The sequence below is a fragment of the Augochlora pura genome, chromosome 3 (genome assembly GCF_028453695.1).
Source record: "Augochlora pura isolate Apur16 chromosome 3, APUR_v2.2.1, whole genome shotgun sequence".
Classification (NCBI taxonomy): Eukaryota; Metazoa; Arthropoda; class Insecta; order Hymenoptera; family Halictidae; genus Augochlora; species Augochlora pura.
This window is the reverse complement of record NC_135774.1, coordinates 28917557-28933082: the sequence shown is the minus strand read 5'-3', so window position 1 is coordinate 28933082 and position 15526 is coordinate 28917557. Positions and strand designations below refer to the sequence as shown.

Sequence of the window (15526 nt, the reverse complement as noted above, 5' to 3'; positions counted from 1 at the left end):
CTCCCGCGGGTTCCGACGTGCCGCTCACCGGACAAACGTTACCGTCGCTTACCTTACTACCATCCTCGTGCACGCTGTTACGTGGGAAAATGCCACCGTAACGAGACACAACCCCTTCTATCGGCTTGAAATTTCGATCCTGCCGCCGCGGCAGCCCGCCGACCGAACGCGTGCGAGAAAACTGTAAAATATGTAAGATAAATGCGACCGTAAATCATGCTTGAACCATGGTCACGAACAGCTTATGAATTGGAATGAAATGAAAGTCAAGAATAATCGAACTCGCGTCGGAGGTTTCGTTTTCAAGGAAAGTGCGCTTGACAGCTAGTCGAGTATGCCTGCACCTAGTTGACGATTGGCGATACAGACTTCGCTACAAAGAGCTGACTATATTTTTAGAGCGGACGGATCGCTGAAACTTATTTAGTTCGAAATTTAGTATTTTAGGTGTGTCTGGCTTTTAAACATTCGCAGTTTGAAGTCTGAAGCAATAATAAGTAATGGAACGTCGATGCTGATATGATTAGATCACGGATGCCCTTGTCAAAGATGAATGAATCAAATAGTGTGAACTAAAAACATATGAATTAATATTCAATGTTATAATACGAACATAATAAAAATAATTAAGGAACGTTTTCATTTATGAATGAAGATGGAAGGAAAAGGACTATGATAGATTGTTCGTGAAATTGTTGAGCCGGAATTCTAGGAAACCATTTGTGTGATGAGTGAAATGGAAAACGAGTTGCGCGTATGATCGCAACAAATATGTGCAGCGTTCTTCGTGTTCGCTATTTTACGTTTATTTACTATCATACGTTTCCTTTTGTTTGTTTTAACTAAAACACGGTTTCGTAAGCGGTTCACGGCACGTAAAATTACTGTTATACCATTAAAGTTACCGCAACTCCGCTTTCTCTTCTGTAACTTTTAGACTGCCAAGGACGCAGGTACCCTATTCGAAAATAACACAATTATTTGTACCGACAGACCGACATACAAGAATTTTTTGATAAATAATTACTTCATCTGACGTTAGAAGAGAAAATATTTATTAGTGTTCACAATTTTACAAATTTGCAATAACGGTGAGTTAGTTGGTCGAATAGCAGTCACGCGTTTCATTTATTTTTCATACGCAGCATAATCTTTATCTTCATTTTCTTATTTTTTGTAATCCGTAGTACAAACTGCTGTACGAGCTACTAATATTTTATTTATTACAAACAGTACATTATTAGATCAACGCATAAAAAATAAATCACACCACAACCCTATTAACTACAAAGTATAAACGTCGATAATATTAATCTGTGACAGTACTGAACCTTTCTGTTAGTTCATTGTTTAACAAACAAACATATTTTGAACACGTTCCTCCGAAAGTGAGAAATATCTTATTATGAAAAGGCAGTCAACTTTTTTTAACGTTGTCTAGAGATAATCTTACATATAATTTTTGAGATAATAATTCTTTCATATAATGATAGTAATTAGTTATATAGTTATATAGTAATATTAAAGTTATAAGGGTTGAATAACATACTTTAAAAAACTAAAATAATTTTTGTTTTTAATTTTTATCAAAAAGAAAGTTATCAAAGAATTGTCCGCATAATTATTTTTTAAAAATGCCTTACGAAATTTTCAAAAATATGATACAGCGTTTTTAATTTGCTTTTGTTATTATAAAGTATTTATACCTTTTATAAATTTTTTACATAGTATAGTACCATGTTTAGTACTGTATTTAAATAGCTGTAAAAGTAACATGTTATTGTGTCCTTATATAATAAAACTGTAGCTGTCTATATTAATTTTTGTAGCTCCGTTTCTTAAACGAACCAGAATTGGAAAAAATCTTTACATTAAACATTATCCTCCTTCTTCGTGTTGATTTATCTATATCCTATGTCTGCAGATGGGGCAAGTTGGCTATAAAATATTTAAATCAAGTTAATCAATTAATCTACTTTTCAAACACAAAGACATATAGCAAATATTCATAAATCTTCAAGAAAAGGACACACGTATAGAATCACTGAATTACCATAGTCGCAGCTTCTTTCCAATTACGAATACAAACTTCATGAAACACATGTGAGCATTCTAGTGCTGTTACAAAAACCGTACCCAATTCGTCCGAACATATTGTACAGATGTCTGGTCTTTCCGTTGTATCCCATCTCCTAGGCGTATAATTACTAAAAAAAGAATTTCAATTAATACTCATGCTTTCAATTAAGAATAACATTAAATTCCTCTATATAGATGCTCGCAGAAATGTCAGTTTTTGTTTCTTCATAGAACTGCATAAATATAAAGAGATCCTTACTATCCATCTCAAACAAAACATAATCTCTGTTTCATAAGTTATAAATAAATTAAATAAATACAAAAATGGAATATGACGTTATTCTGATAAGCGAACCATTGTAAATACATAATACATTTACGAAATACATACGAAGAAGTGTTTGGATTATTGGGCGGATCTCTCCTGGTCTTTGATTCATATGACTGCTGTGGTGCTCGTCTTTGGTTCACCAAGGAATAGAATAAAAATGACACAAATGCTACACCAAGAGCAACAACAGCTGTACCTGCGTACGCCATTCCTTTGCTGTTGAACTACAAAACTGTTTATAAGAAGATGTATCAAAATGGTACAAAATATCAATCGAAAGACTGATCTCGGGGAATTTACAGGAATAACCTGGTTAATGTACATAGAAACATAAACGTTAGGTAGCCCATATACACTGCAGAAAGAAGGTTATCGCGGACACGTTGTTCCACGAATTGCCGCTCGTAGCAGCGACGTTTCTGCTGTGTATCGCGTTCTATATGTCGTGTAATTTGCGACGACTTCCCTTCTTCCGACACCCGAAAAATACGGACACGTGGTGTCTTCCGGCCGAAGTAGTGCCAACTACGTAATTGAAAGAGATATAAAAAAATAAGAACACGTATATGGGTTAACAACCCTTTAAAATCGGATCCACCTAAAAGTTGCTAACAATGACGTCCTCTAGTTCTTTGCAAGTACACTATGTATATAGCGATCTCTCATTGGTATAATTTTTTCTGCTAGTAAAAATTTAGCGAACAAATCGCTTTCATTACGTCAAATTAAATGGTTCGTTATCGGCAATTGTTTCTTTCTACGATGAGTTAGTGACTCTCGCGTAAAATAAATTAGCCCCTTTGTAAACATGTCCATTGATACTGCTGTAGTCATGTTCGTTTTCGATGAGGATTTTCCTTGTCATTAAAGTTAAACGCAGTAGTACATATTTACACTTCGCCGTTACAGGCTGGCCAATGCAAACTTTGTAATTTAGCCAACTGTACAAAACGATACATGGAAAATGTACTGAGAGAAAGAGAGGGAGAGAGAAAGTCCGAGAGAGAATTTCCTGCCCTGACAGATTCAGGGTTTCAACACATTTTTTCTATACGAAATTGCCGAAAATCTTACGAGCAGCTGTGATTTTTTTTACGTCCCTTAATCAGTCTCCTCAACTAAACTCTTTACCTTCTTTAAACTATTGTGCTTAAATGAAAATATGCATACATATATTTATTAAATATATGATCATGACCTTAACGTTACATTTTACATTTAAATTTCCCTCCTATCGCCATTTGTCGGAACATATGTGTATGTTGAAAAAGTAGTAGCGCTATAATAAATCGTAACCATGTCGCGTGCTAGAGTGTAGGCACATGATAGTACCAATGCATACGCAAGGAAATGAATATAGAAACGTCATTGTTTTATTGGAGAAATTTGTTAATTTCTGCACTGTTTGACATTTCAAATATCATCCAATTGTCATTGTAGCATAATGTAAAACTCGAATGGTTAAGTACAAAATGTTTTTATATCAATATCTATTACCATGTTTATTCGAACTAGTGATTATTGTAATTTGACAAGTGGTATCTGTTTACAAATCGTATTTTATAGGATACTTGGAATGAATGATATTGCCATTGCAATTAGACTTTGTGTTTTGCTATCAACCAAGGATATGGATATGCATATTTGTTTATTAAAAATGCTCATAATACGGTGAATGTAAACTATTTCGAACCCTCGCTACGTAAGGATAGAACTAATTTATTCGTAATGCGTAGATTATTTATTCATCAACAGTTATAAAATAAATACATCGTTCAACTATTTACAAATTGACTATATAATTTCGAAGAAATGATAATTCGTCCGAAAATGTCACACTGATACTTTCGAGAGATATTAGTTTGCCTCTCTTGACGTGTTTTACGTGCAAATTTCAAATTTCTCAACTTGTGACTTGTAAAACTTATAATCGAGTTTGTTAACAGTGCTAAATTACGAGCTAGTACGGATAATAAATAAAAACATCGTTCTGAAAACATTTTCTTCACAGGGACGTGTCTGATGAATCGTTGTTGCACTTCATAACAAACGAAAATTCACTTGTATTTTATTCGGATTGAATTAATTTCAGATCTGGCAATCCAAAGTCGTCTTGGAATGCGACGGTGACAATGTAACAGGTGCTAAGGAAGTGATTGAGCGTTGGATCGATTGTAACGCCGGCCCCTGTTGTTTAATTAACATATGTCTCAACGATTGCGCTTCCTCTCGAAGCGTTATTATTTGCGCCTTTAAAATCGCATTTTCGTGCTCCAGCATCGTCGCCCGTAATGCGATCTATAAAATAGCAATAACATTAGCAGTACAAACGGATCATACGTTTCCCTAATTTATGAGACTCACGTGATCCTCTCGAATTTTTCGAGCATCCCGAGACTTTTTCGCGGCCTGATTATTACGTTTACGTCTCTCATAATACTTCTCATCTTTCTGATCGTCGGGTATCGGTTTTTTCTCACTTCTGGGACGCCGTTGCCCGTTTGCGATTCCATTTGTACCCAAAAAGTGACGGGTTACCATGCCACCTGATTTACCAAAACGTGTTGCACACCAGTTAAAAATTTGTCTTTTTCATAGAATTATTTTATTTTATTTTAGGAAAGAAGCCAAAAATAAATGCCCCGGGTGAGGATCGAACTCACGACCTTAAGATTATGAGACTTACGCGCTGCCATCTGCGCTACCGAGGCAGTTGAAAACGATCTTTTTTAAATATAAATAAATCCGGTAAATTCTTAATTTTATTGTATTGATGAATATATTTATCAACTTACCAGCGTTAACGTTCGAAAATGGTTGTGGCACGCTTATAGATTGCATCAATGGTGGCACGCTTGATAAAAATGGTGGTGGGAGTAGGGAACCCGGAAGCGAGAAACTTGAAGACAACGTTGATGGTGACAGAGGCGATGGTGATCGTCCAATTGTAGTATCCCTTGCACTAGAACTTGCTAAAATGTCAGGCTCCCCCAAATTATAGTCTCTGGAATTGTATGGCTCGTATCTACACAGGTCTGGCAATTGAATATAATTATTTACAACTTATAAAATACTTTTTATTGTTTGTTATTCAGACAAGCAAGTTACAGTATCTTTTCAAACACAAATCATAAGTGTTGTATATTTTTTATTATCGGAAATTGGTGTAAAATGAAGCGTACACTATATTAACTGTAAAGAAAAGTCAGGATGCTCAATATTGAATGAATCGTTAACTGCGACTGACGTTGGAACCATTTGGAACCACGAATAAAAAACTCGGGTCCTCTCGTAACTCGAGACTGCTGTGGTTAGGCCGCAAAATATGTACCAGCCTTGAGCATAAGCATTGATATATTGTATACTCCCTATCTTTCTTTTAAACGGTTTTGAGAACATTGGTTTCTTATTGCTGTCGGACAATAAGTGTATCGTTGTAAATGACTATCGGTATTCAATTTATTTATATTATTAATGTTTATAACTGTGCTAAATTTACTGCAGTATAAAATCAGACTACTTCAGGAAGCATGCTCTGTGGATGCAACTGTATTTTCTTCGCTTTCCCTTTTTAGAGCGTGTATGATATGTTTGCTACGCGGTTTGGTACAGGCGATGACCATCTGAGATTAACGGTTAAGAGAAGCTCGATCAAGATAATAAAACTGCAAATGTTTCTCTTGCACGAGTTCGTATATGAGTGGCTACGTGATCAAATAATTTGAAACTATAAGAGCACGCTGTGGAAATCACACTTTTCAAGAGAGAGTGTATCAACACCTTTGTTACCACATTTGTTAGCACAAGGATTATTTTAATTATTATTTAACAGCACATCGAATTTTATATTCAAAATTTGACCAATTCTTTTGCGTTTAGACATGCGATTTGTCCGTAAAATAATGTATTATTTTTTATTGCGTCAGAGCTGGATTGCATCCATTTTGAAGATGCTGAGTACCAACAGCCCCTGTGGCCTAATGGATAAGGCATCGGTCTCCTAAACCGGGGATTGTGGGTTCGAGTCCCACCAGGGGTATTCAATTTGAATATATTTTTTTCTTTCTAATTCACAGTACTATTTATTATATTACTTATTCATTCTTCAATGAAACATCAGTTAAGAATTCAATTTATTTAACGAGAAGAAATTTGTGTAAACTTGAGCATAATTATACACATGCTGCATGTTTTCGTAGAACATTAATATTTTCCTAACTGTATACTTCTTTTTGTTTATTATAGTTAATGTTTTCAATAATATTAGTCAGTTTTAAGCAGTGCGCGATAGGTCAAATTAACAGAAGCAGTACACAATGAAAGATTTTGCTGTAAAAATATATCGACATGTTAATTAAAATCATAAAAAAATGAATTCATTCCTATTGTATGTTGTTTAGAGATTATAAGGGTAGGAAATTAATGAAAGTTGAAAAAAATAAACCTCCACCGTGACAATGTGTCAAATTGGCACATTGCCGTGACCAGGATTCGAACCTGGGTTACTACGGCCACAACGTAGGGTCCTAACCACTAGACGATCACGGCTACTGGAGGATTTGAAGACCACCTCGAAATTCGCCGATATCAATGTTAGCAACGACCGACTTGTTCACTTGTCCGTGACTTTAAGTTTCTGTGCTACGTAATTACAAAGTAAATCGATACTAAACTTTCTTCCAGAGACATCAAATTAAAAGATAACAATTTTAAACTAAAAATATAAAACTCTCATTCATATATGTAATGATCACCAATGTATACGGTTGGAGATTCCAAGCACGGAATGCAAACAATTTAAAATTGATGTTTGATTTTCAGCGAAGTAGCAAGGAAATCAATGTAAGTTTTACGAAATATTTATACATTTTGATCATAAGTAAGTTTTATAAGTTTTGTTAGTTACTTTCAATTAAATTACAGACAAATAAATATTAGCGACGGATGGCCTGGTAATAAATTATGATAAATATTTATACGATGCAAGAGGCAATAAAACAAAGAAAAAATTGCACGTACGGAAAGATCGATGGACACGTAATTTCGGATGAAGTAATATGAAATGTGACGTCTGTCTATTTGTAAAATTAATAAATTACCTGAGGATGGCGCAAACAAGTTGTAACTTCTTAGAAGATGCAACGCGGAGAACGCGCTGGAAACTGAGCTTCCGGTGCAGATCGTTCGTGCCGGTGCGTGGGAGGTCATTCCTTCTAAAGTCCTTTAGAATTTTAGGCCACAGATAGATGCACGAAATTCCGGAACGAAAGTAACAACAACTATATAGTACAAATGACAACCAGTCCTTTTGGAAATGTTCGTATTATGCGGTAAAAATGCTCTTCAAACTGTCCATTTAGTGATAAAATCTTGAAGCCATTTTATCGATTTCACAATAGCAGTATCTTCAGGGGCAACTGAATGATCTTGAAGAATGTCTGTCTCCATTTCATCCTGATCGATCCTCAGGGTCCAATTGTTCCGGTCCGAAACGAATGGAGTCCAATAAAATCTTCGCCGACGCAACTTTGTCAAGTTGCAGAGTAATATTGTTATCTATTTTCTCTACGAAATTCAAAATTTTTTAACATTGATTTTATCACGCAGATATCAAAGAATTTTCGAAAATGGGTGTTCTCGATTACGTTCTTCAACGTAAAGTACAACTTGTCTTCGGTGAACTGTCTTCGTCGATGTTCCTGGATCCTGTTGACGTTACGCGTCACGTGCTCCTTTACCGCATACCTCGCCACCAGAAGAATTTCCAATTCGTCGTCGCGAGGGGTGATTCCCGCCCCTTGGTGCATGCGCAACAGTAAGCGGAACGGTTGTTCCGCCCCTGAGGCATTAGGGGCGAGCAACCGGGACGGGCTTCAAGTGGTCAACGAAGGCAAAAGCCAGACGGATTGACCAATCCCAGGGAGAAGCAATTGTTCACCCTAGGCGTATCACGACCCTAATCTGCCATCCGTTGCGATAACAGGTCGCCCGGCTATTCGCGTCTTGCATGACTGAATGACGAAGATTAGGATCGGCGAAAATCGTTCTAGAACATTTTTCCTGAACGAATGGATGAGTAACATTTTTCCAAACAATGAACAGATAAATTTTTAATCGTATATTGCAACAGCAATTAAATGTGCCTAAACGCCTGCAGCAACTTGAGCATTATACGGAAAAGTGTTTGAAACGTTTCACGACGAATGTCGTCACAGTGGTAGAGTCTGTAAAGCTGTAGCAACTAAATTATTTAAATAATTAAAGTGTACGAAAATTGATGTTTAAATTACAAGCAGTACAGCAGGTAGGGGGATGTGTCTAAAACATAGCAATGGTGTTGCATGCAACAACGTTTACCACAATGTTCGCTTGTTTGTATTTATAATTCCGTACACGGGGACGTTCCACCCGGCAAAACGGAGAGCTACGTGTGTCTAATGTCTCTGGGACAATCGACAGCTGACACATTTCTGCCGCCCACGAATGTTTAATGGGTCCGGTAATTATTATCAAGTAAATTAGACAAGGACGGTGAACATTGAACGGGAGGAGAGAGTTGCAACATTGATGAGTACGCGGACAGACCTGGGAATTTGTTTTTAGTCGACCTTATGAATGTTGCAGTCGCGTATGCCCCGTCCAAGCTTTTAATTAACGGTTCAACGATCGATTGTTTTACGATGTAGACGAACCTCCCGCTGGTTGCAACACAACGTAACAACTATGTAGCAAGGCAAAGAGGTAATGGAATCACTTTGAAAGTTGCGGGGTACGATATCGTGGAATATTTTGCTATACGATTCTCTTGTAGGCAAGAAGAACGGAATGGAGAAGTAACGAAACTAATGTTCGCGATTTATATCGAAAGTTTGAAGAAATTACATATCTGTAATTATACGCGGAAAATTTGCAGGTGCGACGGGGATTTACGGTGCCGCGTGTCCTGTTTCGTGTCTCGAAAAGGGACAAGCAATTTGAAGTATATTGCCTGTTCTTTAAGCCGACGGGGGGCGGGCGAGCATCGTGGGTTAAATAACGCCATTTGTTATCGTAATATCTAATTTGGTAGTGAAGGGTGATGCGCCTCTGCCATGTGGCCGAGATCTCACGAGGCCGCAGTACAGGTGTCTTAGGAACAACAGTTAGCTGCCGGTAAGTTCGGCAGGTGTGCCGCAACAAGAAACGATACGAATGATTTTTCGGCTAATATAGAACCCACCTCACTTTTCACAGTGAAGCGAACGATGCCATGAAACTCCTAAACTCCTAAGCTGTGATTGCATAAACTTATTTTTCATAACACTCATTATTACAGTCCTCTCAGAGTATTTAAAAGTATTCAAGCATATACTAATTACATTCTATGGAAGCCTAAAAGGTAAAATATTAAGCAGTTCTTAGCTGCGAATTGTAGGTACGTGGCAACCTGTTAAACAGTGTCTCAACTTTTAGTAAGTCCAAAAGTTAGTCGCCAAAAAATAGGAAGACACCTTTACCGATTCTTGTACAGCGTTTATCTTTTCGATTGAATTCCTGTACAATGTAATTCAACGTTTCAGGTCTTATCGGAATCAGCCATTTTCTCGCGGAATAATTACGCGGCGGTATCGTAGATCGTAAAAGGATTGAGTAAACCGCCGTCGGATCGCTCGATCGAGCGTCCTTCCGAAGGAAGGGGGCTGGGCAATCATCAAGATTGTCCCGACATTACGAGCAGCGTTCTCGTCGCTTCGTCGGACGCTCGTTATCATTATGTGGCCGGATTCGTGATAGCGAACGCCCCCGCGATCGGCCGGCCTCGTCGGTCTCTCGCGCGCTCGCTTGGTCTGCTCGTGCGAACCTGGACACCTGTTCGCGACCATCGGGTAACGTGACATCACGTCATGTGACCTCCTCAGCCCCGGCAACCCCTTAAGCCCCTGCGAGGAGACGCGACCTCGCAGCTAATCCACCTAATCGCTGTCCTGGAAACGACGGGCTGCACACCCGAACGCCGTTGTCGCGGCCCGTCATCGAGTTCCGGCGCCCTTCTCTCTTTTTATTCGCGGTTCTTCGAAGGTAGGTCAGCCAGATGCATGCATTATTATTATTTATGCGGATTTTCATATCAAATACAAATCGCGTCTGTTGCAAAACAGGAGCCCCATTCCTTCGATTCTTTCAATTTGTCTACCGTTTCAGATCGTAGCCGAAAGATTCGAATAACAAATGAGAGATTCCACTATTCCCATAGAACTCTGCAAATTTCCGTGAAACTTCTTCGAAACGAAGAAATTCTGCCACCGAAGATTCACAGTGCCGCCTCAACAAGTATTCTCTTCGTCCCGGCGGAACTTCGGATTCTCCGTTCCAGAAGACGGATCAACACGAACAACGGGTGTCACGCACAACACTGTGTTCTACACCGGTGAACGACAGGGTGGCGAGGGGGTCGCGTGTCTGCCCCTTAATTTTATCCTACGTCCCCGGCTTACCTCCTTCGCGTAGCAGCCCCCTTTCACCCTTGCGAACAGAGTCACGAATCGCGACGCCCAGTTGTTTCACAACACGAGCAAAGTTATCTCATCAAGTCGTCACGAGGACGCGCCCCCCCCCCCCCCCGATCCCCCTCTCCTACCGCCTCACGACCCCCTTAGCCGACCCTTGCCGACGTCCCCCTTGCCCGCACTATGTTGCAAAAGACGCGATTAAACTTTTTCATGCTGCGCCCGCTCGACTATTTACGGGTCTCGCCTCCACCCCCTCAGAGGGTACGCTCGGTGTCAGGTGTACCGATTAGCGGTTTTCTTGTTCGGTTACCTCGTTTGCGCTTCCTTCGCAAGATTTACCCACTCCGACCGAAAAATTGTAGCTCTTTTCTTCTGTTCAACTTCTTCGAATTAATCATCGATTCCTATTCCGTACCGTGCAAAAAAAAAAACATTAAAAGAACTACAATTAAATGCAAGAATATGATCCGAAAATGTAGAAAATTCTCGTTGCCCGTAGAACTACCCAACGATAGTAGCATACACCGAGGTAGAAGTTCATTTGGAAAGATACGTTGGAGTACGTGGTTGCAAGTTTCCCGGATTTCGTGGGAAAAATAAAACGAAGAGCACGAACTAGAACGCGCCCGGACGTTTTTCCTTTCTTTTTTTTCCTCGCGTTTCAGAGAAGGCTGCTTCCCGTACGATAACAACGACGAGCCCGAAAAATTGCCTTGACGAGTGGCGGATAAGAACCGTGCCGGCGCGGTAAGCCACAGTTCGCCGACAGCCTGGGAACCGAAGGGTTGTGCACGCCTTCCACGTCGTACGTTGGGTCCAAAACAGCCTAAATGATTAAGTTTTAGGTGTCGAGGAATTTCTGTTCCAATTAATCCACTTCGGAACCGATGAATTTTGTATTTAATCCTGGCGTGCCGGCGAGGATCGCTAGGACTCGCGGGTGAGAATTCGAATGCTCGAGTTCGATGTCAGGTGAAACGGTTATGTAACTTTCACGCGACCTGTAATTAACAACCGTTTACTTCTGCAGACTGAAATTACTTCTGTTGGCCTCGAATTTCTTGGGAAGTGATCGCATTGGAAAGAAACTGCACCGTGTTCCGAGCAAACGATGAAAGAGGAATGCTAGAAAAAAGAAGAAAGTTGAAATTCCAGCTTGTGCAGGCGGACAGAAAGAAAGTAACGTTTGGTGACCGATGTGGGGGACACCGTGTAATTTCATTCTAATATCGTTGAAGCATACCGGCGGTCGGATAATTTCCAGCAATTTGTAGCGCGGCGCTTTGAAGCATCGTCCATTGGAAACAGAGAGAGAAACGCTTCCGTGTGCGGACATCGGCCAGCGGTTGGCTCTGATTAATATTTTACGCAAACGCGTTCTCCCCCGTCCCAACGCGATCAGAGGCTCCTCCTATATTTTTTTCCTAACACGCCGCCTCCTGACCGCGGTGTTCCAGCGTTATTTCAATTACAAATCGATAGAGCCGCGCGGTAAACATAGTCACGGACCGAAAACTTCCCGTGCTCATGTAATAACATCGTGAAGGCACGATGGTGCAGATAGGGTCTTAACAAATGGGCTGATCTGATGCGTCGATCCATGCCGCTCGCTACCGTGTTCGATAACGACAAACGCGTGATGAATGTGGATCCGTGAATCCCGAAAAAAGAACCTGGTAAAAGCGGTTTACGTTCGAGCACATCCGATTACAAATAACGAATAGAATTTCTGAACAGTACTCGAATTCATATCGAAGTGTCATTAGAGCTGACAGTCTGCAGATTCATGCGACTTGCGGCGAACGGAGAAATTGTTCGATAATAGTTCGGCCAATGTCGTCGTCGTTTCGATCATGGAGAAGTCCAGACCGAGAGAATTGACGGACGACGAGGCGACGGACATGCTCGACAAAATACTCGAGGAGGATCAAGAGGCTGACGAGAACACATTGAACTCCTGTTCACCTTACGAAGAAGACGTTTTTCCCACCAGGGTCTGAAATGTGTTTTCAATAATTTCTAAAAAGATATGCCGTCCGAGAGAGGTTGTTCGTTCAGGAATGAGATTGCCGTTGCAATTAAGAGATTGTTAACGTTTCATTTTCACGGGGCTGTTAACTCGGTAATGGTATCCCACTTCCTCTATAGTTCAAATTATTCGGAGGAACTTTCATATTTCCCATTAGCTTGGCAACATAGTAGTGAAAGTAAAACGCGAAGAAAATTCATCCGGGGTCGCGAGATACCAATTGCAAGATCACGCCATTCCCGGTGTTACATTTCGTTGGAAGTGATTACGATTTTTATTGGATAATTAATGTTTGCAGAGAGTTTGCGATTGCATGCGAACCGCCGAGAACTCGTCGAGGTTCCCGTTGAGGGTGATGGAGGCGATGCGATCGTTGCAGAAGGAGGAGGATGCGTTTCTGTCGACGTGCACCATTGAAGACATAGTCGGTTATATCGGGGCGAATTATCGCGACGACGGTGACCTTTACGCTCAGGTGCGGACCGCGCTGAAACAGGTCTGTTCCCAAGGGTTAGTTCTACGTCAGCCAAAGCGGCGGAATAATAGCACGCGTTGCAGGCGAAAATGTGTCTCGCGTGAGACACGATCGCGTTTCAAGGCAACTGCAAACCGTTTATCTCATTCGAAGACCCCGTGCATCTATCGACCGATTTCCGCCCGCGGTTCACCCTGTTAATTGTAACGCCTTCCTCTGACGATGCAACAGCGTTACCCTATAATGCTCATCTTTTCCTTATCCTGAGCCCACGGTTCACGGGTTTCGCTACTTCGATCTGTCTACATAGATTATTCCAGCATAAAAGTAAAACTGCATTATTATTGATCGGATTGTACCGAAGTTGGATAATCGCTTCAACAGAATCGACAGCAACTAGAATTAGTATCTAAATGTCCTAAATAATCATTGTAAAATTGTTCAACAATAGATTCGTTATGGAACTGTTGGAGAACGTGTACCATCTGGTAGGACCAGATGCCATTTCGATGAACAAAGTCACATGCTCGAGCAAACGAGACGACTGCCTTTTCTCTTCAACGCCGAAAGCTCCACCGAGACGTCGTCGGAAAGAGAAGGACGATTGTATCTGCGAGGAACCTACCGATGAAGAAATAGTATCGAAGAAAAGACGACGGAAATCGTTGCCCGGAAGAACTCGTCGCAGGCGAACCAGAGTTCAAGATTTAGAAACAGGAGAGGATCGTAGTTACGAAGGAGAGGATACTACCGAAGATGAGAGTGTAAGGAAAAAGATATTGTTCCGCGTGTAACGATAGTACAAATGACATAATTAGGATAATATTATTTCCTTTTGTTTTAACGAGAACGCTTTCGTTTCTATACCTCTTTAATTGTAGGAGACATTAGATGACAGAGAAGAAAGTTTCAGGAAAGCAGGAAACATGGACGTCGCCCGCAGAACGCATTTCCTTAATAAGGAGCATACAGGATTACCACGTTCGTATTCCCCAGCCAATTTCTTTAGAAGAAGAAGCGCGAGAATTCAAGGACGGAACGAGAATAGACAAAATGGCAGGGAAAGGGTACAGCAAATAACGACGAAGTATGAAACGTCGGGGAGTAGAGACGAAGACGACTCCGTAGTAGAAGAATCGTTGTTGGATAGATTTAACGATGAACATCGAGTACGTCGCAGTCAATCGCGGACAAAGAAAAAGAACGAGCGCGACGAAGAACTCAAACAATGGATAAAACGCTGCCAGGCGGAATGCGTGCGTCAAGGAAAGCAGCCGAAGAATAATTAGACGATTAATTAAAAATTCTTACAATATTCTTATTCTAATCACTTGTCTACGAAGAATTTTTTTTAAATTCATTTCTCTCATTAATTATGTTGAAGATCGATTGTAACGAACGGTAGAAAATTATGAGAAAATAAAAATACTGTAGTCCGTTTCGCGGTTTATTTTTCGTTCTTTATAATTTTATAGATGCCCATAATTGGTTGTTTTCAGTCAAGGATCGTTCGTCGAACAGCATTCAAGATAATCCGCCATGTAGTTTGAAAGACGGTGAAAGTCGAAGGATCCTTCCGGTTTGGTCCGCTGGTATTAGATATCCGGAACTAACGGCCAATGAAAGTGCATCGCGTATGTAATTTCTTGCATCGTTGTACGCTGAACATCGTAAACCTATTAGGAACGATTTAGTTGTTAGAAACGCAATTTCTAAGATCGCGCGATCTCCAGAGAAAATATAAATATTATGTGTAGAAACGTTATTTTAAAAAATATAATAATTTTCATCTGGAACGCAATAAACATTCCTACGAAAATATATTATTGCTATTAAATATTTAAAGAAATATGAAGCGTGCTCAGATTCGTAATCGTCGATGAATTGTTTCCCTACGTTTTTACGATATTTTAGTAGAATCTTGCACTATTTTGTCTCGTTTTACTTTATACCTGTAGCCATCATATTATTCCGCAAATGTATGCTCCTTTTCCTTTTATTAGATTTACGAAATTTATGACACGCGTTGTTGCGTTGCTTCCGAATGCTATTCGAGTGCGACACTTCTCTCAAATATTTGTACACAAGTTCGGACACGGTCGATTTTTGGTCCTGTCGTCCCA

At 40.0% G+C, this 15526-nt stretch overlaps 3 protein-coding genes and 3 non-coding genes across 6 annotated transcripts; 2 read left to right on the top strand and 4 right to left on the bottom strand.

Annotated features, from left to right (window-relative positions):
• Positions 1-1033: 1033 nt before the first annotated feature.
• Positions 1034-2971, bottom strand: LOC144467951 (uncharacterized). Its single transcript, XM_078176982.1, has 3 exons — positions 2471-2971; positions 2054-2207; positions 1034-1938 (listed from the first exon to the last, which is right to left on the bottom strand). The coding sequence occupies exons 1-3, from the start codon at positions 2617-2619 to the stop codon at positions 1906-1908; spliced, it is 336 nt and encodes a 111-aa protein (XP_078033108.1). The 5' UTR covers positions 2620-2971; the 3' UTR covers positions 1034-1905.
• A 1221-nt stretch (positions 2972-4192) lies between these two features.
• LOC144479115 (uncharacterized) lies at positions 4193-8020 on the bottom strand. Its single transcript, XM_078197638.1, has 4 exons — positions 7510-8020; positions 5206-5445; positions 4775-4956; positions 4193-4708 (listed from the first exon to the last, which is right to left on the bottom strand). Exons 1-4 carry the CDS (start codon positions 7616-7618, stop codon positions 4499-4501), a joined length of 741 nt encoding a protein of 246 aa, XP_078053764.1. The 5' UTR covers positions 7619-8020; the 3' UTR covers positions 4193-4498.
• On the bottom strand, positions 5049-5121 carry Trnam-cau (transfer RNA methionine (anticodon CAU)). Its single transcript has one exon. It is a non-coding gene; the product is annotated as a tRNA-Met (tRNA).
• On the top strand, positions 6377-6449 carry Trnar-ccu (transfer RNA arginine (anticodon CCU)). The gene has a single exon. It is a non-coding gene; the product is annotated as a tRNA-Arg (tRNA).
• On the bottom strand, positions 6887-6958 carry Trnah-gug (transfer RNA histidin (anticodon GUG)). Its single transcript has one exon. It is a non-coding gene; the product is annotated as a tRNA-His (tRNA).
• Positions 8021-13912: 5892 nt separating the features above from the next.
• Positions 13913-14692, top strand: LOC144468172 (uncharacterized). Its single transcript, XM_078177440.1, has 2 exons — positions 13913-14165; positions 14322-14692. Exons 1-2 carry the CDS (start codon positions 13913-13915, stop codon positions 14690-14692), a joined length of 624 nt encoding a protein of 207 aa, XP_078033566.1.
• The last annotated feature ends 834 nt before the right edge of the window (positions 14693-15526 follow it).